This window comes from Pituophis catenifer, unplaced genomic scaffold (assembly GCF_029215685.1).
Source record: "Pituophis catenifer annectens isolate HBS135680 unplaced genomic scaffold, rPitCat1.0.hap2 SCAF_10, whole genome shotgun sequence".
NCBI classification, from domain to species: Eukaryota; Metazoa; Chordata; class Lepidosauria; order Squamata; family Colubridae; genus Pituophis; species Pituophis catenifer.
This window is the reverse complement of record NW_027256890.1, coordinates 26838654-26864569: the sequence shown is the minus strand read 5'-3', so window position 1 is coordinate 26864569 and position 25916 is coordinate 26838654. Positions and strand designations below refer to the sequence as shown.

The 25916-nt window shown below is 45.5% G+C and overlaps 1 protein-coding gene across 1 annotated transcript in view; it reads right to left on the bottom strand.

The window, feature by feature from the left end:
- ANKRD35 (ankyrin repeat domain 35) overlaps positions 1 to 21492 on the bottom strand; it is a 46545-nt gene extending 25053 nt beyond the window's left edge. Inside the window, exons 1-5 of the mRNA XM_070950770.1 lie at positions 21385 to 21492; positions 12347 to 12477; positions 10684 to 10772; positions 7370 to 7434; positions 113 to 170 (exon numbers count right to left, since the gene is read on the bottom strand). Of these exons, the coding sequence (XP_070806871.1) occupies positions 113 to 170; positions 7370 to 7434; positions 10684 to 10772; positions 12347 to 12477; positions 21385 to 21423 (382 nt within the window). The 5' untranslated portion in view covers positions 21424 to 21492. The remainder of the gene's footprint in view (positions 1 to 112; positions 171 to 7369; positions 7435 to 10683; positions 10773 to 12346; positions 12478 to 21384) is intronic.
- Positions 21493 to 25916: the final 4424 nt, after the last annotated feature.

Sequence of the window (25916 nt, the reverse complement as noted above, 5' to 3'; positions counted from 1 at the left end):
GGTTGCAGAACGGGGCAGAATTAACTTAACAAATGTCTCACTGAACGACCGAAATTTTGGGCTCAAATACGGTCGCAAGTCGAGGACTACCTGTCCTTTTTTTAGGACTCACCAGCCCAATGCAGAGGCGTCCGACTCTCCCCATCCACGCAATCCTCGTCTGCTCCATGCTGTGAGAAAAAAAGTATAGCTATATAATCCTTATTGTACAATACATGTAACATCCTGTGTACGAATAGCTTTTCATGAAAAACGAACAGCAGTATCACACAAAGTATACAAGACTACATTTTTTTCCCTACAATTAAAATCATCCCACAAAGTTTGGATGGGAATGTTTTGTGAAACTCGTCCCCGCCAACAAAAATAATAATTCATCTCTTTTTCCAGGTGGGGATTTTTTCTAAGCGCTATTCCTGCAGAGGTGGCAGAAAAAAAAACCAGAGTGGGAAGAGAGCTTGGAGGTCTCTTCAAATATCAGAAGACTGCTATTATGTCACTCCTGGTCCTTCTTTTGTCTAAATTAAAAGGTTCCCCTCGCACATACGTGCCAATCGTTCCCGACTCTAGGGGGCGGTGCTCATCTCCGTTTCAAAGCCGAAGAGCCAGCGCTGTCCGAAGACGTCTCCGTGGTCATGTGGCCGGCATGACTCAACGCCAAAGGCGCACGGAACGCTGTTTCCTTCCCACCAAAGGTGGTCCCTGTTTTTCTACTTGCATTTTTTTACCTGCTTTCGAACTGCTAGGTTGGCAGAAGCTGGGACAGGGAACAGGCGTTAATCCCATTACGTGGCACTAGGGATTCGAACTGCTGAACTGCCAACCTTTCGATCGACAAGCTCAGCGTCTTAGCCGCTGAGCCACCACGTCCCTCTTTTTTTCTAAATTATACATACCCAATTCCTGCAACTCCAATCTCCCAATCCTATCATGTGTTCCATATTTGTTTTCTCTGCACACCCAATTCTCTGGCAGTTAAATTGCATCGGGTATCTTAAACCCGTACGCAAGAGGATAAGTGAAAGTTAACCGATGTTGGAAGGGACTTTGGAGGTCTTCTAGTCCAACCCCGTTCTCAGGCAGGAAAAACTATCCCGTTCCAGACAAGGGGCTGTCCAATCCCTTCTTAAAAGCCTCCAGTGATGAAGCTCCCACAACTTCTGGTGGCAAGCTGTTCCACTGGTTAATTGTTCTTGCTATCAGAATATTTCTCCTTGATTCTAGGTGGCTTCTCTCCTTGATTAGTTTCCATCCATTGCTTCTTGTCTTCAGGTGCTTTGGAGAATACGTTGAAACCCCCCCCTTCTTTGTGGCAGCCCCTCAAATATTGGAAGACTGCTATCATGTCACCCCTAATCCTTCTTTTTACTAGACTACCCAAACCCAATTCCTGCAATCATTCCTGACAGTGAGAACAATTAATCGGAGGAACTACTACTTGCCTCCAAAAGTTGTGAATGCTCCAACACTGGAGGCTTTTAACAAGATGTTGGATCACCATTTGTCTGAAGTGGTGTAGGGTTTCCTGCCTAAGCAGGGGGTTGGACTAGAAGACCTCCAAGGTCCCTTCCAACTCTGTTATTTTATTCTATTCTATTCTATTCTATTCTATTCTATTCTAGTCTAGTCTAGTCTAGTCTAGTCTAGTCTAGTCTAGTCTAGTCTAGTCTATTCAAATAGATTTTTATTTTTATTTCTATTTCTGTTCTGTTCTGTTCTATTCTATTCGAATAGATTTTTATTTTTATTTCTATTTCTATTTCTATTATTTCTAGTTCTATTTCTATTTCTATTTCTATTTCTATTCTGTTCTGTTCTGTTCTGTTCTGTTCTGTTCTATTCTATTCTATTCTATTCGAATAATTTGTATTTGTATTTGTATTTGTATTTGTATTTGTATTTGTATTTGTATTTGTATTTCTATTTCTATTTCTATTTCTATTTCTAGTCTAGTCTAGTCTAGTTCTAGTCTAACCAAGAAGAGAAGCAACCTAGAAATAAGGAGAAATTTCCTGACAGTTAAAACAATTAATCAGTGGATTAATTAACTGTTTGCCTCCAGAAGTTGTGAATGCTCCAACACTGGAGGCTTTTAACAAGATGTTGGATCACCATTTGTCTGAAGTGGTGTAGGGTTTCCTGCCTAAGCAGAGGGTTGGACTAGAAGACCTCCAAGGTCCCTTCCAACTCTGTTATTTTATTCTATTCTATTCTATTCTATTCTATTCTATTCTAGTCTAGTCTAGTCTAGTCTAGTCTAGTCTAGTCTAGTCTAGTCTAGTCTAGTCTAGTCTAGTCAAATAGATTTTTATTTTTATTTCTATTTCTGTTCTGTTCTGTTCTATTCTATTCGAATAGATTTTTATTTTTATTTCTATTTCTATTTCTATTATTTCTAGTTCTATTTCTATTTCTATTTCTATTTCTATTCTGTTCTGTTCTGTTCTGTTCTGTTCTGTTGTTCTATTCTATTCTATTCGAATAATTTGTATTTGTATTTGTATTTGTATTTGTATTTGTATTTGTATTTCTATTTGTATTTCTATTTCTATTTCTATTTCTATTTCTATTTCTATTTGTCTAGTCTAGTCTAGTTCTAGTCTAACCAAGAAGAGAAGCAACCTAGAAATAAGGAGAAATTTCCTGACAGTTAAAACAATTAATCAGTGGATTAATTAACTGTTTGCCTCCAGAAGTTGTGAATGCTCCAACACTGGAGGCTTTTAACAAGATGTTGGATCACCATTTGTCTGAAGTGGTGTAGGGTTTCCTGCCTAAGCAGGGGGTTGGACTAGAAGACCTCCAAGGTCCCTTCCGACTCTGTTATTCTATTCTATTCTATTCTATTCTATTCTATTCTATTCTATTCTATTCTATTCTATTCTATTCTATTCTTCTATTCCATTCCATTCCATTCCATTCCATTCCTCTCTTCTCTTCTCTTCTCTTCTCTTCTCTTCTCTTCTCTTCTCTTCTCTTCTCTTCTCTTCTCCTCTTCTATTCTATTCTATTCTATTCTATTCTATTCTATTCTATTCTTCCCTTCCATTCCATTCCATTCCATTCCTCTCTTCTCTTCTCTTCTCTTCTCTTCTCTTCTCTTCTCTTCTCTTCTCTTCTCTTCTCTTCTCCTCTTCTCTTCTCCTATTCTATTCTATTCTATTCTATTCTATTCTATTCTATTCTATTCTATTCTATTCTTCTATTCTCTTCTATTATTCTCCTCTTCTCTTCTCTTCTCTTCTCTTCTCTTCTCTTCTCTTCTCTTCTCTTCTCTTATTCTATTCTATTCTATTCTATTCTATTCTATTCTATTCTATTCTATTCTATTCTATTATTCTCTTCTCTCCTCTTCTCTTCTATTCTCTGCGCATGTGCAGAGGGTAAAAAACAGGTTAAAAACAGGAAGTCACGATGACTGGGCAGGTGGGTGGAGCCTCGCTCTGCCGTCGCTACCGGTTCTCCGAACCACCCACCGCCATCGCTACCGGTTCGCGCGAACCGGTATCATTTCACCCCTGGAGATGGGGGAGAAAGCTGCAGCTGAGCTATGCTGGAAAATGCTCCCTGGACACTCCCTCCCCCTTGCTTGGCACCCGACGTCACAGGGGGCTCCCTGGGAGGAAACCGGTGGTTTTTACGAGCCCCGGATATCTCTTGTCAGCTCAGGAATGCGGCCTCGTAGGCCAGCGGGCGAATCTGAAACGTTCCCAGCACAATCTTGTGCAACCGACTGGCTCCGGGTTCTTGTGCCACGGCTGCTGTTGGGTGGTTGAAACTGCCCCTGGGAACTCTTGCAAAACCGGGCTCTGGAAGCAGCGGGATTCGGGCCCCACACCTCAGCAGCACCCCAGGCAGATCTGTTCATTTATTCATTTGTTTCTGGCTGGAACAATCCGGGCAGGACAATGCGGAGCTCGCTCGTCTTTGGGAGTAGAATTGCAAAATTACAGAATACTGAATAATGGGGGGGGGGCCGGGGGGGACCTTGGAGGTCTTCTAGTCTAACCCGCTGCTCGAGGCAGGAGGAGATCCTGTGCTGTTCCGGACAAAGGGTTGCGCAGTTTTATTCTTGAAAACCTCCAGTGGATGGAGAGCCAAAACAATCACGCGTGGCCAATAAAGAATTCTGTTCTGTTCTGTTCTGTTCTGTTCTGTTCTGTGTCTTCAGAAATTGTGGGAGCTTCATCCCTGGAAGCTTTCAAGAAGAGACTGGATTGCCATCTGTCAGAAATGGTGTAAGGGTCTCCTGCTTGGGCAGGGGGTTGGACTAGATGACCTCCAAGGTCCCTTCCAACTCCTATTCTATTCTATTCTATTCTATTCTATTCTATTCTATTCTATTCTATTCTATTCTTATTCTATTCTATTCCTATTCTTTCTCTATTCTATTCTATTCCTATTCTATTCTATTCTTATTCTATTCTATTCATATTCTTTCTCTATTCTATTCTATTCTATTCTATTCTATTCTATTCTATTCTATTTCTATTCCTATTCTATTCCTATTCTATTCCTATTCTTCATCTAATCTAATCTAATCTAATCTAATCTAATCTAATCTAATCTAATCCAATCTAATCTATTCTATTGTATTCTATTCTATCCCTATCCCTATCCCTATTCCTATTCCTATTCCTATTCCTATTCTATTCTATTCCTATTCTAGTCTATTCTTATTCTATTCTATTCCTATTCTTTCTCTGTTCTATTCTATTCTATTCTATTCTATTCTATTCTATTCTATTCTATTCTATTCTATTCTATTCTATTCTATTCTATTCTATTCCTATTCTTTCTCTATTCTGTTCTGTTCTGTTCTGTTCTACGCTATGCTATGCTATGCTATGCTATGCTATTCTTTCTCTGTTCTATTCCTATTCCTATCCTATCCTATCCTATCCTATCCTATCCTATCCCATTCCATTCCAAATCCTACTCTACTCTACTCTACGGTTCTCACCCTTCCAGCTCTGAGTCACTATTCAGCAATTATAGAATTTAGTGCAATTAAACGTAGCAATCTTTCTTTCAAGTTTATTTATTATTAATTCCCACGAGATAGCCATCGCTCTTTTCCAGTTATGCCTTTGAATCCAGAAGAAGAGTTTTCACCACAAGGGGGTTCATTAGCCGCTAATTACTTGTCACTCATCTAAACCGTTCCAGGCTTGTCTACAGGATATGGTGGAAAAACTCAAGATGGCCTCCACGTTCCGCCCCTTTCTTATGGGCAACCGGGGGACACTCCCCAAAAACAAATAAAGCTAATAAATTCAAATAAACAAATAAATAAACTGCCTTGCATTTCTTCTCCTCGACTTTCAACGGTTCATTTAGTGACCGTTCAAAGTTCCAACGGCACTGAGAAAAAGCGACTTGAGAATTTTTCACACTGACGACCCTTGTGGCATCCTTAGGATCACGTGATCTAAATTCAGGCGCTTGGCAACCGGTTCATACTTATGACGACGGTTGCCGTGTTCCCAGGGTCACGGTTGTGGTCCGCCAGCAGCAGAGTCGGACAGTGAGGAGGCTGGGGAGGACCATGGGCCAGTCCTGGAGTCTGGGGAGGGCACGGATGAGGGCTCTGCGTCAGAGGCAGAGATGGGGCCAGGGCCATCTGGGAGCGATGCGCGGACTCCAGAGCTTCCAGAGTCAGACAGCAGAGAGGCAGAGGAACAGGAGGAGCCTGTTCCTAGTGCACACATGCACAGAGCTGCCAGGAGGCAAGAGCAGCTGAAGCAAAAAGGACGACTCAGGAGTAAGGCCAGGAGAGGATTGGCCCCTTTTCATAAGGCTTAAAAGAGAAACAAAGGCACTTGGGCGTTTTTGCAGGAAAGCAACGTTGCTAACTCTGTTTCCAGTCGGCATCTCTTGTTTGTTTCTGAACTCTGTGGGGCTTTGCCAAGTAAGGCCTTCGGCAAGGTGTCAAAGAAGATAAAGCTTGGCGATTCTTCTGAAGGACTTGTGGTGCCACTAATTGGGACTCAGCTGGGAATGAACGACATTCTCAGCTGTTACAATAAAATAGGTTTGTTTGGGACGAATTGTGTATTGTAGTGACTCGGTAAGCTTACGTCACAACAGTCACGTGATCCCATTTTGTGACCTTACCCAACTCGGTAACATCCAAACAGGGGGTGGTTTTAAGAGATTCTTTGGTGGGGCTGTTTACTGATGGCTCTTTGGCAGTTCCTTGATTGGGGTCTTGTTGACTTGATTGCTGGTCTGATGTTAATTTTGGAATTAATTTAGGATGATCCGGATGCTGATTGCTGGTGGAGGGATTGCTGGAGTCTTTCAGTTCCCCCTTTTCAGCTGGTGGATTGTCTCTTTCAAGAAGAGACTGGACTGGCATTTGTCAGAAATGGTGTAGGGTCTCCTGCTTAAGTGGGTGGGGTGGATGGGTTGGACTAGATGACCTTCAAGGTCCCTTCCAACTCTGTTTCTAATCTAATCTAATCATTTTGAGAGACCAATCCCGCTCCCTTCTAGCGCTGATGGTGTTACTTAGTTGGGTCATGAAACGTCTACAAGGAAACCACCCAGCTCAGAGACCGCCCCACATTCTTCCTCCTCCCTCCTTTCCACAACCCCCCTTCCCTTCTAGCGCTGATGGGGTTACCTAGCTGGGTAAAGAAACAACCAAGCTCAGAGAGCACCAAGGACCCCTTCTCCTTCCTCCCTCCCTTCTTCCTTCCTTCCTTCCTTTCCTTCTTTCCTTCCTTCTTTCTTTCTTTCTTTCTTTCTTTCTTTCTTTCTTTCTTTCTTCTTTCTTTCTTTCTTCTCCTCCTCCTCCTCCCTTCTGCAAACACCTCTACCTTCTAGCACTGATGATGTTACTTAGTTGGGTAAAGAAACAACCAAGCTCAGAGAGCACCAAGAGCTCTTCTCCTTCCTTCCTCCCTCCCTCCCACCGACCCTCCTTTCTTTCTTTCTTTCTTTCTTTCTTTCTTTCTTCCTTCCTGCCTTCCTTCCTTCCTTCCTTCCTTCCTTCCTTTCTTTCTTCTCCTCCTCCTCCTCCTCCTCTCTTCTGCAAACACCTCTCCCTTCTAGCACTGATGATGGAAGAGAGAGGACCCCTCATTCCTCTCTCTTCCTCCTCCTCCTCCTCCAACAAACTCAGAGACCACTTAGGACCCCCCAGAGCCCCTCTCAATTGGGGGGGGGGATATTTTACCGGAGGAATAGGACAATTCCCAAGAGGGCAGCAACAACCGCTCCCTCCCCCACACCTCCCCAGGCGAAGCTTCTACAACCCACCAAGCTGAAATGTCACTGCACATGCTCAGAGGCGCCCTTTGCTATAGGGCACCGCAAACGGGCTTCGTTATGGGTTCCCAATGGAGGAGAAAAGGTGTTTTACCTGAAGGAGGACTTTCACGCACTGGGGCTGGCAAGCGATGGTGGCGAGGTGCAACGCTGTGCTGCCTGCAAAAAAAAAAAAATGAAACGCAAAATAAGAGGGCTGGAAGGGACCCCAGAGGTCTTCTAGTCCAACCCCTGCTCAAGCAGGAGAGCCTATCTACCTCGTTACATAAATGGTTGTCCAATCTCTTCTTCGAAACCTTCAGGGTTGGCGCAGCCACAACAGATGAACAGAGTCGGAAGGGACCTTGTAGGTCATCTAGTCCAACCCCCAGCCCCCAACCCCCGCCCAAGCAGGAGACCTTGCACCGTTTCTGACAGATGGCAGCCCGGTCTCTTCTTCGAAACCACCAAGAAGAGACTGAACTCCATCTCTCAGAAATGGTGTAGGGTCTCCTGCTTGGGTGGGGGGTTGGACTAGATGACCTCCAAGGTCCCTTCCAACTCTGTTAATCTGTAATATGAAGAACGGTTGCAGGAACTAGTGAAAGAGTCTAGTGAAGAGAAGGACCAGGGGAGACAAGATAGCATCTTCCAATATTTGAGGGGCTGCCCCAGAGAGGAGGAAGGGGGTCAAGCTATTTTCCAAAGCACCCGAAGGCCAGACAAGGAAGAATGGATGGAAACTGAACAAGGAGAAATTCAACCTGGAAATAAGGAGGAATTTCCTGACAGTGAGAACAATCAACCCATGGAACAGAAGTTGCCTTCGGAAGTTGTGGGAGCTTCATCACTGGAGGCTTTCAAGAAGAGACTGGACTGCCATCTGTCAGAAATGGTGTAGGATCTCCTGCTTGGGCGGGGGGTTGGACTAGATGACCCACAAGGTCCCTTCCAACTCTATCAATCTTCCCTTGTCCCGTAATCACTAATTGACTGTTGCAAATTTGCTGGTACAGGTAGTCCTCAATGTACAACCATTCATTTAGCAACTGTTCCAAGTTACCCCGGCACTGAGTTCCCACAACACACTAAGCCTTAAGGACGAATCCGATGTTAGCCTCGTCTACAATGTGATGTGACCCGCAGGCATTGTTAACCAATTGACTCCTGACCTTTGCGGACATGTTAGCTCAGACCTGAGCATTTTATGGTCTGCCAGCCACATCTGGCCCTTTGGCTGTTCCCGGTCTGGCCTGCGTGAGGTCCATCGGAAATTAGAAATCAAATGTTGAATAGATTAAAATCGTAGGCGTGCACGTACATCATACAACTGTGTTGTTGTTATTTTGATGACAAACTGCTATTTTTTTTGTTTTCAATTTTTGCCTGCCTTCACAACCTTGTTGGTTCGGCCCTCCACGGCAATATCACAATAACAGAGTTGCAAGGGACCTTGGAGGTCATTTAGTCCAACCCGGTGCTCTGGCTGGAAACCCCTAGACCATTTCAGACAAATGGTTGTCCAATCTCTTCTTAAAGACCTCCAATGATGGAGCACAACTTCTGGTGGCAAGCTGTTCCATTGGTTAATTGTTCTCACTGTCAGGAAATTTCTCCTTAATTCCAGGTTGCTTCTCTCCTTGATTAGTTTCCATCCGTTGCTTCTTGTCCTGCCTTCTGGTGCTTTGGAAAAATAAATTGATCCCCTTCTTCTTTGTGGCAGCCCCTCAAATACTGGAAGATGCTATCATGTCAGTCCTAGTCCTTCTTTTCACTAGACTAGACTTACTCAATTCTTGCAACCTAAATAAATTTTAGCCTCCAGAGCCCACTAATCTTTTTCTTTTGTTGCTCTTTTCTGCATTCTTTGCAGTCTCAGCATCTTTTTTGTAAGAAAGACAAAAAAGTCTTTCTGTCCTAATTGGGGGGATCTACAGCCACCAGGAGCTCAAACTAGATTCAAGAGACTTCCCGGCGACTTGGTAGGATCCCTGGGAAAACTTATTATTCACGTTTTAAGTTCTGCTAAGGTGTGCACAACTGACGATGATCAAACGGGCTGTTTAAAAAGCAGCAACGGCCACGCCTCTTATGCGGTTGCGAAAAAGCTGTCGCAATTGGAAGGAAGTTTTAATTTCGGGGCCTCCTGCATGGAGGAGGAAAGCCATAGAGGTTCACGGAATCCGAGGGCTGGAAGGGACCTTGGAGGTCTTCTAGTCCAACCTCTGCAACCGTTCTTCATACAATTTTAGCCTCCAGCCCCCTAATCTTCTTTGTGGCTCTTCTCTGCACCCTTTCTAGAACCTCAAACATATTTTTTTTATAATGTGGCAACCAAATTGGGATGCAGTATGCCAAGTGTGGTCTTACCAAAGCTTTGTAAAGCAGTATTAACACTTCACGTGATCTTTATCCCATCCTTTTGTTGATGCAGTCTTAGTTTCCCATGTGGCCCCTTGGGAAAATTAATTGCCCACCCCAGAGCCTCATAACCAGGGATGGGATTCAGCCGGTTCGGAGCGGTTCAGGCAAACCGGATGCTAATTTTACATCTGGTTCGCCGAACCGGTAGTTGCAAGGACTGGCTGGCCCCGCCCTCCTCTCCCCTCTCCTCCCAGGAGTCTCCAAACGGCCCGTTTTGGATTCCAGGTAAGTGCAGGGCCCGCCCGGAGGCTCTGGGAGGGTGAAAAACAGGCCTCCTGGAAGTTCTGGTGGGCCTCAAGGGCATGGGGGAGGGCTTTTTCACCCTCCCAGACGCTTGAGAAAAGCCTCCGGAGCCTGGGGAGGGCGAAAAACAGGCCTACCGGAAGTATCGGAAGTCTGGAAACAGCCCATTTCTGGCCTCCGTAGGGCATCCGGAGCCCAGGGGAGGCCGTTTTCATCCTCCCAGAGTTTTGAGGAAAGCCTCCGGAGCCTGGGGAGGGCGAAAACGCCCCACCCACCCACCGTGGTGGGGCCCACCATGGCTACAACCACCTAGCAACCGGGCAGAGAACCGGTTGCTAAAATTTTTGAATCCCACACCATAGCCTCATGACCTCAGAGCAAAGGAAAGAAGAGGGGAAGGGGGCTCTTGAAATGTCTCCATCCTCCATCTTCTCCTGATCCTCTCTTACCAGTCAGATGTCTCTCAAAGATAGAAAACTTGGAAATGACTCTGGTCGGCAAAACCCAGCCAACCTCTTTGTGCAAATGCCCTGGGAAAAAGGGGAGGAGGAAGGGGGTCTTTGGGGTGGTACCAATGGTGGGTTGCCCCCGGTTCGCACCGGTTCTATAGAACCGGCAGTAAAACCGGCGGGAGGCTCCGCCCACCATCCCCGACGTCATCAAAATACTTCTGCGCATGTGCAGAAGCTTCTGTGCACGTGCGCAGCCCCGTTGCGAACTGGTAGTAACGGTAAGTAGAACCCACCCCTGGGTGGTACCCACCGTCCTCGTTCTTATCGTTGACGTCGGCCCCATGGGTGAGCAGGATGGTGAGGCACTCCGTGAGCCCCTTGGAAGCCGCCAGATGGAACCTGCAATAAAGACACCCCCCAAAAATTAGAATTTTCCACCGGGAAAGCCTTCCTTGGCAAAATGAATGGGACAACTCGCCGCGGGACAATTCGCCACATGGACATCTTGCCATGATGCACCTCGCCACAGGACAATTCAAGAAAAAGAAAAGTTACTTAGATTGGACATCCAAGAAATAGATATAGATGGAGACTTAAGAGAGGAATGTGGGAGGGAAGTAAAAAAAAAAAAAAAGCATAGCAATTGAAGTATTGAAGCGGGTAAGAGGCGATGGGTAGATGATCTTCATCTTTATTGTTGTTCTGATTCGCCTTTCCGTTTTCCTCTCTTTCTTTTAAAACGTAGCAATCAAAGTAGAAAGCGGGCAAGAGATGATGGATGGATGATTCTTGACATCACTCACAGCCACGCAGTCACATGACACCCCCCGCACCTAGCCTCGCCCACAGAAAAAGGTAGGAAAATGTTTTGAATTTTCTACCTACCTACTTATTTTCTGCTCAGGCCTGGCCTAAACTATCAAAGGCCTCCTCCTGCATGCCACCCCCGCCCTCCCTTCGCCAGTTGCACGTGTTACCCGTTTCCCCTCCTTCAGCGGCCCCGGCCCTAGCCCCGCTTCCTCCCCCACCTCCGCCTCTTTCTTCAGGCTGCTTACCTTCCCTCAGTAGCGGCTGGTCCGGAATCTGGAAGGCAAGCTGGCCGCCGGTAGTTTTCGGCGGCCTCCAACCAGCTGCCGCTGCCGGGAAGCGGCTGGCAAAGAGGCGGCGGCTGGGAGGCTTCTTGCAGTCGCATCGAAAAGCCTCCCGAAAAAGCCGCTGCCGTCGCATCCCATTGCTTGCTGGGTCGCGCTCGGACTGACGCATCCCATTGCCTGCTGCGTCAGTCCGAGCGCGACGCAGCAGACAATGGGATGCGCATGCAAGGCCGGCGCGAAGAGCAGGGTGGCGACGACAGCGGATTTTTCGGCGACCTCCGATAGTTTTTGGTGGCTTGGGAGGCTTTTTCTTTTTTGATGTGACTGCGAGAAGCCTCCAAGCTGCTACCTCTTTGCCAGCCGCTTCCCGGCAGTCGGGCGGGCAGGCGGAGCAAGTGAGTGGTGTTAAGTTCGTAAACTGTGCGTGGATATCGACTGAGGCGAGACTAACTCAACACAACTGATTTATTGTTAACCACACAAGTAACCAGAACGCTTCAGAAACACTTACAACAGAGCCGCTATTTATACGCCAGCTGTCAGAAAGGTCTAGCCAATAACAAACGCCTGTGCTTCCCGCCGAGAGAGCTGTCATCTTATAGCCAATCAGAAACGCCCCCTGGTTGTTAGCGGCAACAGGGCAGAGGACACTACAAGCGGCGACCGGGCTACCGGTTCGAGGGCTTGGCCAGCCAGCGGCCGCTACTGGTTCCGCAACCCAGGCCAAATTACAACTACCGGTTCGCTTGAACCTGTGTGAACCGGTATAAACCCACCACTGGTTTCAGACCATCCTAGCTAAACCAAGTCCCAGGGAGCGGCAGTTGCCCTTTGGGTCATACTGTCCCTCTCGAAGGCCGAGGGGAAAGACTTACGTACGCAGATTGTCCCAGGGCGTTGAGCTTGGTGGGGTGAGCCGTCTTCCTCGAGGCAAAAAGGGACGTCCGGGTCACGTCCCCTTTCTCAACGGCGTCAAACAACTTCTGGTCATGCTTGTTCCAGCTTTCGATCTGGAAGGCGAAAGGATACAGAACAACAACGTTGGAAGGGACCTTGGAGGTCATCTAGTCCAACCCCCAGCTCAGGCAGGAAAAACGATACCATTTCAGACAAATGGTTAACAGATTAACAGGGTTGGAAGGGACGTTGGAAGTCATCTAGTCCAACCCCCCGCCCAATCAGGAGACCCTACACCATTTCTGAGAGAGGGCAGTCCAGTCTCTTCTTGAAAGCCTCCAGTGATGAAGCTCCCACAACTTCTGAAGGCAACTTCTGTTCCATGTTCTCACTGTCAGAAAATGTCTCCTTATTTCCAGGTTGAATCTCTCCTTGGTCAGTTTCCATCCATTCTTCCTTGTCTGGCCTTCAGGTGCTTTAGAAAATAGCTTGACCCCCTTCCTCCTCTCTGGAGCAGCCCCTCAAGTATTGGAAGACTGCTATCACGTCTCCCCTGGTCCTTCTCTTCACTAGACTAGACATAACTCAGTTCCTGCAATCGTTCATCGTATGTTTGAGCCTCCAGTCCCCTAATCCTCCTGGTTGCTCTTCTCTGCACTTTTTCTAGAGTCTCAACATCTTTTTTAAAGTGTGGTGACCAAAACTGGATGCAGGACTCTAGGTGTGGCCTTACTAAAGCTTTACAGAGTGGTATTAGCACCTCCCTTGATCTTGATTGTATCCCTCTGTTAATGCAGCTTAGGACTGCATTGGCTTTTTTGGCAGCTGCAACGTTCAGCTGACCATTTGGTGGGATGCCGGCTTTGCAAGAAACTGAGACCAAACTGGTTGTGGGAACGGAGACTAGAAGGGACTTAAGTAACTGGTAAATAAACTGGGATCCTGAAATCTGACGTAGCAATGTATGGTTAAGAATGAACCGTGTTTCATAATACCTCCCTGTAAAATGTGTTCAAATGGTCGATGGCTTTAGGCGAATTACAGGCGGATCAATAATTTGCGTCTCTCTACACCGACATTTCTTCTCAGCAAAGGAAGGGAATACAGGTAGTCCTCGATTTACCACAGTGCATTTAGTGACCAAAGTTACAACAGTCACTTAGAAAAAGTGACTTAGGAGTGTTTTTCACAGTTCTTTGCAACACCCCCTCTGGCCATGATCAAAATTCGGATGCTTGGCAACTGACTCATATTTATGATGGTTTTGTTTTGTTTTGTTTGTTTGTTTTGTTTTGTTTTGTTTTTCTATGGGGTCCCTTGTGCTCTGAGCTTGCTGGTTTTCTTGCATACATCTCATGACCCAACTAGGTAACATGATCAGTTCAAGGACTCCACAGTTCAACCTTGAGGCACAAATATTTCTTCTATCTATTTTATTCTATTTTATTTTATCTTATTTTATTATTTTATTTTATTTTACTCTATTTTATTCTATTTTTATTTTATTATTCATTTTAATATTTATTTTATTTTATTCTATATTTTATTTTATTCTATTTCATTTCATTTATTTATTTATTTATGTATTTATTTTATTTTTTATTTAAATTTTATTTATTTATTTTATTTATTTTATATTTATTCTTTTATTTTATTTATTTTATTTATTTATTCTTTTATTTTATTCTATATTTTATTTTATTCCATTTTATCCTACTTTTGTTTTGTTTTGTTTATTTTATTATTTATTTTAATATTTATTTCATTTCGTTTTATTCTATTTCATTTCATTTTTCATTTCATGTTATTTTTTATTATTTTATTTTATTTATTTATTTTGTTTTATTCATTTCACTTTAATCTATTTCATTTCATTTTATTTCATTTTTTATTTATTTTATTTATTCATTTAATTTTTAATTTTTATTATTTCATTATTTTTTATTTTATTTTATTATTTATTTATTTCATTATTTTTATTGTATTTTATTATTTATTTTATTTCGTTATTTTTTTTATTGTATTCTATTATTATTTATTTTATTTCATTATTTTTTTTATTGTATTCTATTATTATTTATTTTATTATTTTATTTTATTATAAATAGACTGGTACTGAAGTTGAGCTTCAATACCAGTCTGTGGTGCCCTGTGGGGAGTGAACACGCCTTCGCTTTTCAGCCCCAACTCAGCCTTGGCCGAGGAACTCTGGCTCCCCCCCCCGTTGCTCCCCCCCCCCCGGGGCCCTTGGCCTGATCCCCATGCTGTCTCTGGAGCGTCGGTTGCGCCTTCCCTCTGCGCTGTTTGCTTTGGCAAGCAGATCAGTTTCGGGGAAGTGAAGTGCTGGCTGGGTCTTCATGACAGGGAAAAAAAATCCAGTTGTGAAGACACTGCATGACAAAGCCACACGCCCTGTTGTTGTCGGAGGGGAGATTGCGCAAGGCCACACACCCGGCTCTCGCCCGAGCCCAAATTATGCTGAGAGAAGGGAAGGCTGGGCGTTGGCAGAAGGCGGCGTCCCTCTCTTGGGTCATTCAGTTCTCAAGAGATCAGAATCTGCTCTTGTTCCTGGAGAGAAGTTCTCGGTTCACTGATGAGGCCTCTCTTTTTATAGAATCGTGGAGTTAGAAGGGTGTCAGGGTTCCGACGGATGCCCTACTTAAATCATGAGCCTCGAGCCAAGCTTCAAAAGAAGTCCAGTTATTTATTAGGAGCTTCATGTCGGCACCTTCCCAAGTGAAGCCAGCTCTGACCCTACGTAATTTACGCCCCAATCATGACCCTGTTTCCCCCCTCCCCACAGGGTGTGTCATCAATCACATTCGCCAACGGAGCAATTTCGCGGGTTGTAGAAGTCACTCCCTTCTGGCCGCTGTGGGTAACCCTGGGATACAGCCTTGAGAGAGATAAGTCTGGAATGTGCATCTGTCTTTGACTGTTTCGCTGGTTTCCCATCCCCCTTGCCTACGGCAACTCGAGAGGCCAGGGATGATTTGCGAGTTGACAAAGGGGCCTTTGAGGTTATTTAGCCCAACCCCTACTCAGTGCAGGAGCCACTGCAGTCTCTCTGATAGATGACTGTCCAGCCTCTGTAATGGTGAGTTGTAGGAATGAACTTGAGGGATAAGGACAAGATCCTGCCTAGGGGAACCATCAGATACAGAAGAACAGAGTTGGAAGGGGCCTCAGAGGTCTTCTAGTCCAACTCCCTGCTCAAGCAGGAGACCTTATCCCAGAGTGGCTGTCCAGTCTCTTCTTAAAAGCCTCCAGTGATGGAGCACCCACAACTTCTGGTGGCCAGCTGTTCCACTGGTTAATTGTCCTCACCGTTAGGAAATTCCTCCTTAATTCTAGGTTGTTTCCCTCCTTGATTAGTTCCCATCCGTTTCTTCTTGTCTTGCCTTCTGATGCTTTGGAGAATAGGTGGACCCCCTCCTCTCTATGGCAGCCCCCCAAATATTGGAAGATTGCTCTCATATCACCCCTAGTCCTTCTTTTCTTTAGGGTCCTGGAGGCTAAAACATGCGATGAACGGTTGCAGGAGTTGGGGTATGTCTAGTCTAGGGAAGAGAAGGACCAGGGGAGACAGGAGAGCATCTTCCAATATTTGAGGGGCTGCCACAGAGAGGAGGAAGGGGGCCAAGCTATTTTCCAAAGCACCCGAAGGCCAGACAAGGAAGAATGGATGGAAACTGAACAAGAAGAGATTCAACCTGGAAATAAGGAGAAATTTTCTGACAGTGAGAACAATCAACCGATGGAACAGAAGTTGCCTTCAGAGGTTGTGGGAGCTTCATTCCTGGAAGCTTTCAAGAAGAGACTGGACTGCCATCGGTCAGAAATGGTGTAGGGTCTCTTGCTTGGCAAGGAGGCTGGACTAGATGACCTACAAGATCCCTTCTAACTCTTTTAATTTGTTTTCGTTAAACTAGACATACTGGCCTAGACATAAAAGGGGGGGGGGAGGCAGCCTCAATTGCATAACTGGAAGAGAAAGAAACTTAGAAAGGATCCACCCTCAATTATCAGGCTGTAAAAAGCGACTGTGAGAGATTTGTCCTTTCAGATCTGCAAGATTTCTGTTATTGTAGCCTTACAATAGAAATAGAATTAGCTCCTCTTGTTTCCTGACCCACCCTCTTTCATTTCAAAGGCCCAAGTTTTCATTGTTTCTGTGACAATCCTCTATTTGGGGAGGACACAAAAGGGCCAACTCAACCATTTGGGGGAAATGACCCCATAATGAGAGGCCTGAATAAATGGGGGAGCTTTTTTCTTCTCCCTAAAACATTCTTCTCCTTTGGGGAAACCTTTTAATTCTGTGCCCTTTTATCACTTCAACTCAGGGTCTTCCGGAAGTGAAGTTCAGCCTGCTGTCAAAAGTTTTCAGTTTTTCACTTTTATACTCCATATTAATAAAACTCGGGAAAAGAGGAGGAAAAAGAGGGAGGGAGAAAGGAAAGAAGGGAGGGAGGGAAGGAAAAGAAAGAAAGAAAGAAAGAAGAAAGAAAGAAAGAAAGAAAGAAAGAAAGAAAGAAAGAAAGAAAGAAAGAAAGAGGGGAAAAAAAGAAAGAGAGAGATAAAGAGAAAGAAAGAAAATAGAAAAAGGAAAGATAAAAGGAAGGAAGGAAAGAAGGGAGGAAGGGAGGGAGGGAGGGAAGGAAGGAAGGAAGGAAAAGAAAAAAAGAAAAAGAAAGAAAGAGTGAGAGAAAAAGAAAGAGAGGGAGAAAAGGAAAAAGAGGGAGGGAGAAAGGAAAGAAGGGAGGGAGGGAGAGAAGGAAAAGAAAGAAAGAAAGAAAAAGAAAGAAAGAAAGAAAGAAAGAAAGAAAGAGGGAAAAAAAAGAAAGAGAGAGATAAAGAGAAAGAAAGAAAATAGAAAAAGGAAAGATAAAAGGAAGGAAGGAAAGAAGGGAGGAAGGGAGGGAGGGAGGGAAGGAAGGAAGGAAGGAAAAGAAAAAAAGAAAAAGAAAGAAAGAGTGAGAGAAAAAGAAAGAGAGGGAGAAAAGGAAAAAGAGGGAGGGAGAAAGGAAAGAAGGGAGGGAGGGAGAGAAGGAAAAGAAAGAAAGAAAGAAAAAGAAAGAAAGAAAGAAAGAAAGAAAGAAAGAGGGAAAAAAAGAAAGAGAGAGAGATAAAGAGAAAGAAAGAAAATAGAAAAAGGAAAGATAAAAGGAAGGAAGGAAAGAAGGAAGGAAGGGAGGGAGGGAAGGAAGGAAGGAAAAGAAAAAAGAAAAAGAAAGAAAGAGAGAGAGAGAAAAAGAAAGAGAGGGAGGGAGAGGGAGGAAGGAAGGAAGGAAGGAGAAAGAAAGAGAAGGGGGAAGGAAGGAAGGAAGGAAAGAAAGAATGAAAGAAAAGGAGGGAGGGAGGAAGGAAGAAAGAAAAAAGAGAGAAAGAAAATATAAAAAGGAAAGAAAAAAGGAAAGAAGGAAAGAAAGAAAGGAAAGAAGGTAATAAAGAGAGAAAGAGCGTGAGAAAGAGAGTAAGAAAGACAAAATAAAAAAAGGAAAGAAAGAAGATAGAAAAAGGAAAGGAAAAGGAAAAGAAGGAAAGAAAGAGAAAAAGAGAGAAAGAAAGAAAGAAAATAGAAAAAGGAAAGGAAAGAAAGAAAAATGAAAGAAAAAGCGAGAGGAAGGAAGGAAGGAAAGAAATAGAAGGAATTAAGGAAGGAAGGACAAAGAAAGAGAAAGAAAGAGAAAAAGAAAGAAAAAGAAAGAGAGAAAGGAACAGAGAGAAAGAGAGAAAGAGAGAAAGGAACAGAGAAAGAAAGAAAGAAAGAAAGAAAGAAAGAAAGAAAGAAAGAAAGAAAGAAAGAAAAAAAGCAGGCAAGGAGAACCTGCCTAACAGCTTCAGGGCAGAGAGTGCAGTTGGCCTCCCATCAACCGTCCTCTTTGCAAAACACCCAAAACATATTTGGAAAGTGACATAATTTAGAAGACGAAACGAATTCAGCCAGCCTAATGGTATGTCTTTGTTTATTTATTTCGAATTCTACGTGTAGGATTATTGCCCTCCTTGTTTTTCCTCTATTTCCATTTCGGAAGCTTCCCCCCTCCCCCCCCCCCCCCCCGTCTAGTGATTTTGCCTCCTTTGAGAAGAGATTCCTCCTCCCAACTCTGCTAGCGCTGTGATCTCCAGATTGGCCCCGGGGGGGAGAGGGGGGGGGGCGTTATGGAGTTCTCGATTTCTGGATCCAACCCTCTCTTTGCCCAGTTCTCTTTCCGACACTCCCTGCTTGGACAGATGACGGACCTGGTGCTGCCGCGGCCATCATTTCCTCAGGATCTTTGGCCCCCTTGGAGAAAGGGCCCCAAACTTGCCAGCGGCAAAATCCAGCGGCATCTGAGCCCTTCTCCTCGGTTGCATAGTTGGAGGGGGGCTTCAAAAATTTTAGCAAGGGGTTCTCTGCCTGGTTGCTGGGTGGGCGTGGTCCAGTCAGCCTCCTGCACCACCGGCGGTGGGTAGGGAGCTTTTTGCCCTCCCCGGGCTCTGGAGGCTTTCCATGAGCCTCCGGGAGGGCGAAAAGGGCCTCCCCAGGCTCCAGAGGCCCTCTGGAGGCTGGAAACGGGCCTGTTTCCGGCCTTACCAAACTTCCGGTAGACCCGTTTTTCGCCCTCCCCGAACCTCTGCGCATGTGCTGCACTTAGCTGCATCCAAAACGGGCCGTGTGGGGAATCCTGGGAGAGGCGGGGCAGGGTAGGCGGGGCCAGCCAGGAATGGGATTTGGGGGTTTTCTCCGAACTGCACATAATCTTAGCTAGAGGTTCTCCCGAATCCCTGCGAACCCTCAGCGGCCCACCCCTGGCAACACCCACAAAAGGATGGATATTGAAGCAACAAGAGAAAACCATCTCCACAGCAGCTGCCACTTCCGGAGAAGCTGAAGTTATGCACAATGAAGTCCCCGAGGATGGATCTACCCCGAGGACAGAGCAAGACTGAACAATTAAGAAATAATAATGGATGGCACAATCGCCACAACTGAAATGAATTCCTTTATAATGCCTTGCTAAGACCACATTTGGAATATTGCATTCAGTTTTGGTTGCCACGATGTAAAAAAAAAGATGTGGAGACTCTAGAAAGAGTGCAGAGAAGAGCAACCAAGAGGATTAGGGGACCGGAGGCTAAAACATACAATGAACGGTTGCAGGAATCGGGGTGTGTCTAGTTTAATGAAAAGAAGGACTAGGGGAGACATGGTAGCAGTCTTCCAATATCTCAGGGGCTGCCCCAAAGAAGAGGGAGTCAAGCTATTCTCCAAAGCACCGGAGGGCAGGACAAGAAACAATGGATGGAAACTCATCAAGGAGAGAAACAACCTGAAATTAAGGAGAAACTTCCTAACAGTGAGGACAATTCACCAGTGGAACCGCCTGCCACCAGAAGTTGTGGATGCTCCATCACTGGAGGCTTTGAAGAAGAGACTCGACAACCATTTGTCTGAAATGGTGTAAGATTTCCTGCTTGAGCAGGGGGTTGGACTAGATGACCTCCAAGGCCCCTTCCAACTCTCTGCTCAATATTTTCCCCAATGATTTTTCTCAGCTGGGACTGAAGCTTGGAATATCCCAACCAGGACATACGTTCATGTCCCTCTGACCATGTGCGGAGTGCCTTCTACACATTGAGCCCTAATATTGACGGCTAGCTTTCAACCCTGCGAAGTAGACCAGACCTGAAAATCAAGAGAGGTGAAAACTACAGGTAGTCCTCGATTTACGACCACCATTGAGCCCAGAATTTATGTTGCTAAGTGAGACACTTGTTAATTGAGTCTCTCCCCCCCCCCCCCCCGTTTTATGACTTTTCTTGCCACATTTGTTAGAGGAATCACTTGCAGTTGTTAATTTAGTCACCCTGTCGTTAAGTGAATCCATTGACTTTGCTTGTCAGAAGGTCTCAAAAAGGGGATCACGATCGTCGTAACTATGAGTCACTTGCCAGACGTCTGAATTTTGATCATGGGACTATGGGGATAACTACAACGGTTGCAAGTGTGAAAAATGGTCGTAAGTCACTTCTTTCAGTGCCGTTGTAACTTCGAACGGTCACTAAACGAATCGTTGCTGCATCCCCACAGTCATGTGATCAAAATTCGAATGCTTGGCAACTGACTCATATTTATGACGTTTGCAGTGTCCTGGGGGGGTCACACAATCCCCTTTTTTACGACCTTCTGATGAAGCAAAATCAATGGAGAAGCCTGATTCGTTTAACAACCGTGTTACTCACTCCACAACTGCAATGATTCGCTTAACAACTGCAGCAAGGAAAGTCGTAAAACGGGCCAAAAGAAACCCGCTTAACAAATGTCTCGCTTAGCAACGTAAGTGTTGGGCTCAATTGCGGTCGTAACTCGAGGACTGCCTGTGCACAAAATGAGTAAGCGTTTGAATTGTGAAAATCCAGCTTTTGTCTTGGATGAATCTGGGCCATTGCCTGCAGCCAGCCAGGACCTGGGATTGCAATATAAATTTGAATATTCTCCATTGCAAAACATTTTTGTGAGCTTGAAATAATTATTTGGAACGAGAAGAGTTTTTCTCACTTAGCAACATCAATTTTGGGCTCAAATTTTAGTCGTACGTTGAGGACTACCTGTAGAACTCTAAATGCTACATGGCTATTGCTATAAAGTAAAGTTGAAAACTACAGCTTGAGTGAGTACAAATTCCCTACCCTTAGGAGCAGACATCCAGGTGCCCCAAGCAACCGAGACGAAGAAGTTTGGGAAAGCATCTTCTTAAAATTCCTCTCTTCAATACTGCAAAACTTATGGCTCCTCCTAAGCCCGGGCACAGATTCTGGTTTTCCAAGCTCTTTTTTTTTTTTTTTTGGCCACCTTAAGGACTAGCAGCTTTGATTCAAAACCGAGAAATAAAACTCAAGATCGTATCGCCTGCAGGTTCGACATTTCTGCTGCTTTTTTAGAAGCCTAATTACAGGTATTTATATCGGAGGTAATGATTTGAGGATAAACCTGCCACCTGTCGATTCGGCAAACGCAGCCCGTTGTTACTCACCGCCACTTCATGGCTGGAACAGGAGAACATTTTCTTCATGGTGGCTGCTTCCTTGCCAACCTCCCCCAAAAAGGCCAAGGATCTCGCTCTGACCGGAGACGCACCGGACGGACGGCTCAATCCATCTCTGGCAGGAGAGTTTTTCCCAGGTGAGGTGGAATCCAGGAACGGTCAGAGCGCATCTCCGGAGCTGCAGCCGGTTGGAGATCCCGATTCGTGTGGCTGGGAGGGCGCGCTTGAGCTGCCTGAGGGCCTCGGCAGGGAGCTGCCCGGTCCTGCCAGGTGCATTTGCCGCACACCTGTTTCCTCGCTCAGCCAGGCCCGGACATGCCCCAGACGCTCATCTCGGTTAATCTCTCTCGCCGCCTGACTTGAAAGCGAAACATCTTCGGATCCACCCTCCTCCTCCACCTCCTCCTCTTTCGGCTCTCTCCTTCTGTCACTAACCATCATCGGCATCCAAGAGAAAAAGCCACGATTCACAGTTACAGCTCTGCAAATCCACCAGCCTAGATGCAGGCAGAGACAGGGGCAAGATTTGCAAAAGTTTTCAGTGCAAGAACCTATCAAGGAAGGAAGGAAGGAAGGAAGGAAGGAAGGAAGGAAGGAAGGAAGGAAGGAAGGAAGCAAGGAAGGAAGGAAGCAAGGAAGGAAGCTAGGAAGCAAGGAAGGAAGGAAGGAAGGAAGGAAGGAAGGAAGGAAGGAAGGAAGCAAGGAAGGAAGGAAGAAAGGAAGGAAGGAAGCAAGCAAGCAAGGAAGGAAGGAAGCAAGGAAGAAAGGAAGGAAGAAAGGAAGCAAGCAAGCAAGGAAGCAAGGAAGAAAGGAAGGAAGAAAGGAAGGAAGCAAGCAAGGAAGGAAAGAAGGAAGGCAGGAAGGCAGGAAGGAAGCAAGGAAGGAAGCAAGCAAGCAAAGAAGGAAGGAAGGAAGGAAGCAAGCAAGCAAAGAAGGAAGGAAGGAAGGAAGGAAGGAAGGAAGGAAGGAAGGAAGGAAGGAAGCAAGGAAAGAAGGAAGGAAGGAAGGAGGCAAGCAAGCAAGCAGAATAGAGTTGGAAGGGACCTCGGAGGTCTTCTAGTCCAACCCCCTGCTCAAGCAGGAGACCCAGGGGTGGAGCTGCTGGGGGTTTGCAGGGGTTCGGGAGAACCTCTAGCTAAGATTCTGTGCAGTTCGGAGAACCCGCAAATCCGTCCTGGGTGGCCCCCGTCTACCCCTCCCCTCCCAGGAGTCCCCCCGCAGCCCATTTTGGATGCAGGTAAGTGCAGGGCCACGCACGGAGGCTCAGGGAGGGCGAAAATTGGGCCTACCGGAAGTCCGGGCCCGTTTCCAGCCTCTGGAGCCTGGGGAGGCCGTTTTCGCCCTCCCGGAGGCTCGAGGAAAACCTCCAGAGCCTGGGGAGGGCAAAAACGCCTCTCCCCCCCCACCATGGTGCAGGAGGTGGACTAGGCCATGCCCACCATGGCCACGCCCACCCAGCAACCGGGCAGAGAACCCCTTGCTAAACTTTTTGAAGGCCGCCCCTGAGGAGACCCTATATATACCATGTCAGACAAATGGTTGTCCAATCTCTTCTTAAAAATATCCAGTGATGAAGCACCTGTCAGGAAGTTTCTCCTTAATTCCAGGTTGCTTCTCTCCTTGATGAGCTTCCATCCATTGTTTCTTGTCCTGCCTTCCGATGCTTTGGAGAAGAAGTTGACTCTGTCTCCTTTGAGGCAGCCCCTCAAATATTGGGATATTGCTTCTATCTCCAATCTTTGCTTTCATCTGGCTTTTAAAAGAGATGTCTCTGCTGTTGCTGCTTTGCTTAAACACACACACACACACACACACACACACAAAGAGAGAGAGAGAGAGACAGAGAGACAGAAAGAGAGAGAGGGACAGAGAGAGAGAGAGGGACAGAGAGAGAGACACACAGAGACAGAGACAGAGACAGAGGGACAGAGAGAGATAGAAAGAGAGAGAGGAGGGACACAGAGAGAGAGACAGAAAGAGAGAGAGAGAGAGGGACAGAGAGAGACAGAAACAGAGACAAACAGAGAGAGAGACAGAGGGACAGAGAGAGAGATAGAAAGAGACAGAGGGACACAGAGAGAGAGACAGACAGAGGGACAGAGAGAGAGATAGAAAGAGAGAGAGGGACAGAGAGAGACAGAAACAGAGACAAACAGAGAGAGAGAGAGAGACAGAGGGACAGAGAGAGAGAGACAGACAGAGGGACAGAGAGAGAGATAGAGGGACAGAGAGACAGAGAGACAGAGAGGGACAAAGAGAGAGAGAGACAGAGAGGGACAGAAAGAGAGACAGAGAGGGACAGAAAGAGAGATAGAGAGAGAGAAAGAAAGGGACAGAGAGAGACAGAAACAGAGACAAACAGAGAGAGAGAGACAGAGGGACACAGAGAGAGAGAGATAGAAAGAGAGAGGGACAGAGAGAGAGAGACAGACAGAGGGACAGAGAGAGAGATAGAAAGAGAGAGAGGGACAGAGAGAGACAGAAACAGAGACAAACAGAGAGAGAGAGAGAGACAGAGGGACAGAGAGAGAGAGACAGACAGAGGGACAGAGAGAGAGATAGAGGGACAGAGAGACAGAGAGACAGAGAGGGACAAAGAGAGAGAGAGACAGAGAGGGACAGAAAGAGAGATAGAGAGAGAGAAAGAAAGGGACAGAGAGAGACAGAAACAGAGACAAACAGAGAGAGAGAGACAGAGGGACACAGAGAGAGAGAGATAGAAAGAGAGAGGGACAGAGAGAGAGAGACAGACAGAGGGACAGAGAGAGAGATAGAAAGAGAGAGGGACAGAGAGACAGAGAGGGACAGAGAGAGAGAGACAGAAATAGAGACAAACAGAGAGAGACAAAGGGACAGAGAGAAATAGAAAGAGAGGGAGGGAGGGAGGGAGGGAGGGAGAGAGAGAGAGAGAGAGAGAGAGAGAGAGAGAGAGAGAGAGAGAGAGAGAGAGAGAGAGAGAGGCACTGGTCCTCTTCCAAGTGACAGATGCAGCTCTCCTGTTTCCCAGCCAGTGCTAAAGGGAAGGAGACCCCTTCTCGGAAACCGATACCCCTTGTGCAAAACCCATTAACGATTTTTCTCCCGCAAGCATCTTTATTTTGGCCTTTTGACATCCTGGCCCCTGACCGGAGGCGGTTTCGTGGGACTCTTTCTTTCGGCCCTCCGAGATTTCCTAACAGGCCTCTGACGCCATCTCACCTTAAGATCTAGAAACTTGGCTTTAGAAAGCAAAGCCGGGAAAAACCAAGAGAGGCCGTCTGAGCTCTTGCACGCAACCGTCTCCAGACTGGAATGCGTATGTGACGAGGACGGACGGACTATCGGCCGGGAAGATCTTTGCCCGAGGCGATTGTGCCGCGGGATTTCAGAATAAGAGAACGGAATGACAGAGTTGGAAGGGACCTTGGAGGTCTTCTAGTCCAACCCCTGCTCAAGCAGGAGACCCTAGACCATTCCAGACAAATGGCTGTCCAATCTCCTCTTAAAAACCTCCGGTGATGGAAAACTCACAATTTCTGGTGGCAAGCGGTTCCACTGGTTAATTGTTCTCACTATTTCTCCTTAGTTCTAGACTGCTTCTCTCCTTGGTTAGTTTCCATCCATTGCTTCTTGTCCTGCCTTCAGGTGCTTTGGAGAATAATTTGACCCCCTTCTTCTTTGTGGCAGCCCCTCAAATACTGGAATACTGCTATCATGTCCCCCTTAGTCCTTCTTTTTACTAGATTAAAGGTAAAGGTTCCCTTTGCACATACGTGCTAGTCGTTCCCGACTCTAGGGGGCGGTGCTCATCTCCGTTCCAAAGCCAAAGAGCCAGCGCTGTCCGAAGACGTCTCCGTGGTCATGTGGCCGGCATGACTCAACGCCAAAGGCGCGCGGAAAACGCTGTTCCCTTCCCACCAAAGGGGGTCCCTGTTTTTCTACTTGCATTTTTTATCTGCTTTCGAACTGCTAGGTTGGCAGAAGCTGGGACAAGTCACGGGAGCTCACCCCATTACGCGGCACTAGGGATTCGAACCACTGAACTGCCGACCTTTCGATCGACAAGCTTAGCGTCTTAGCCACTGAGCCACACATACCCAATTCTTGCAGCCTTTCTTCTTATATTTTAATCTTCAGTCCCCTAATCCAGAGGTGAAATGCTCCCGGTTCGGACCGAATCGCCCGATCTGGTAGCGATGGTGAATAATAAATAATAGAATAGAATAAAATAATTAAAATAAAATAAATTAAAATTAAAATTAAATTGAATTAAAATAATAAAATAAAAATCATAAAATAATCATAAAAATGAACTAAAATAACATAAAATAGAATAAAATAAAAATAATTAAAATAAAATAAATTAAAATAAAAATAAAAAAATTAAATAAATAAAAATAAATAAATATAAATAAATAAAATAAAAATAAAATAACAAAAATAAAATAACAAAAATAAAATAATAAAATAAAATAATAAAAATGAAATAAAATAAGTAACAAAATAGAATATTTATAAAATAAATTTATATTATTTATAAA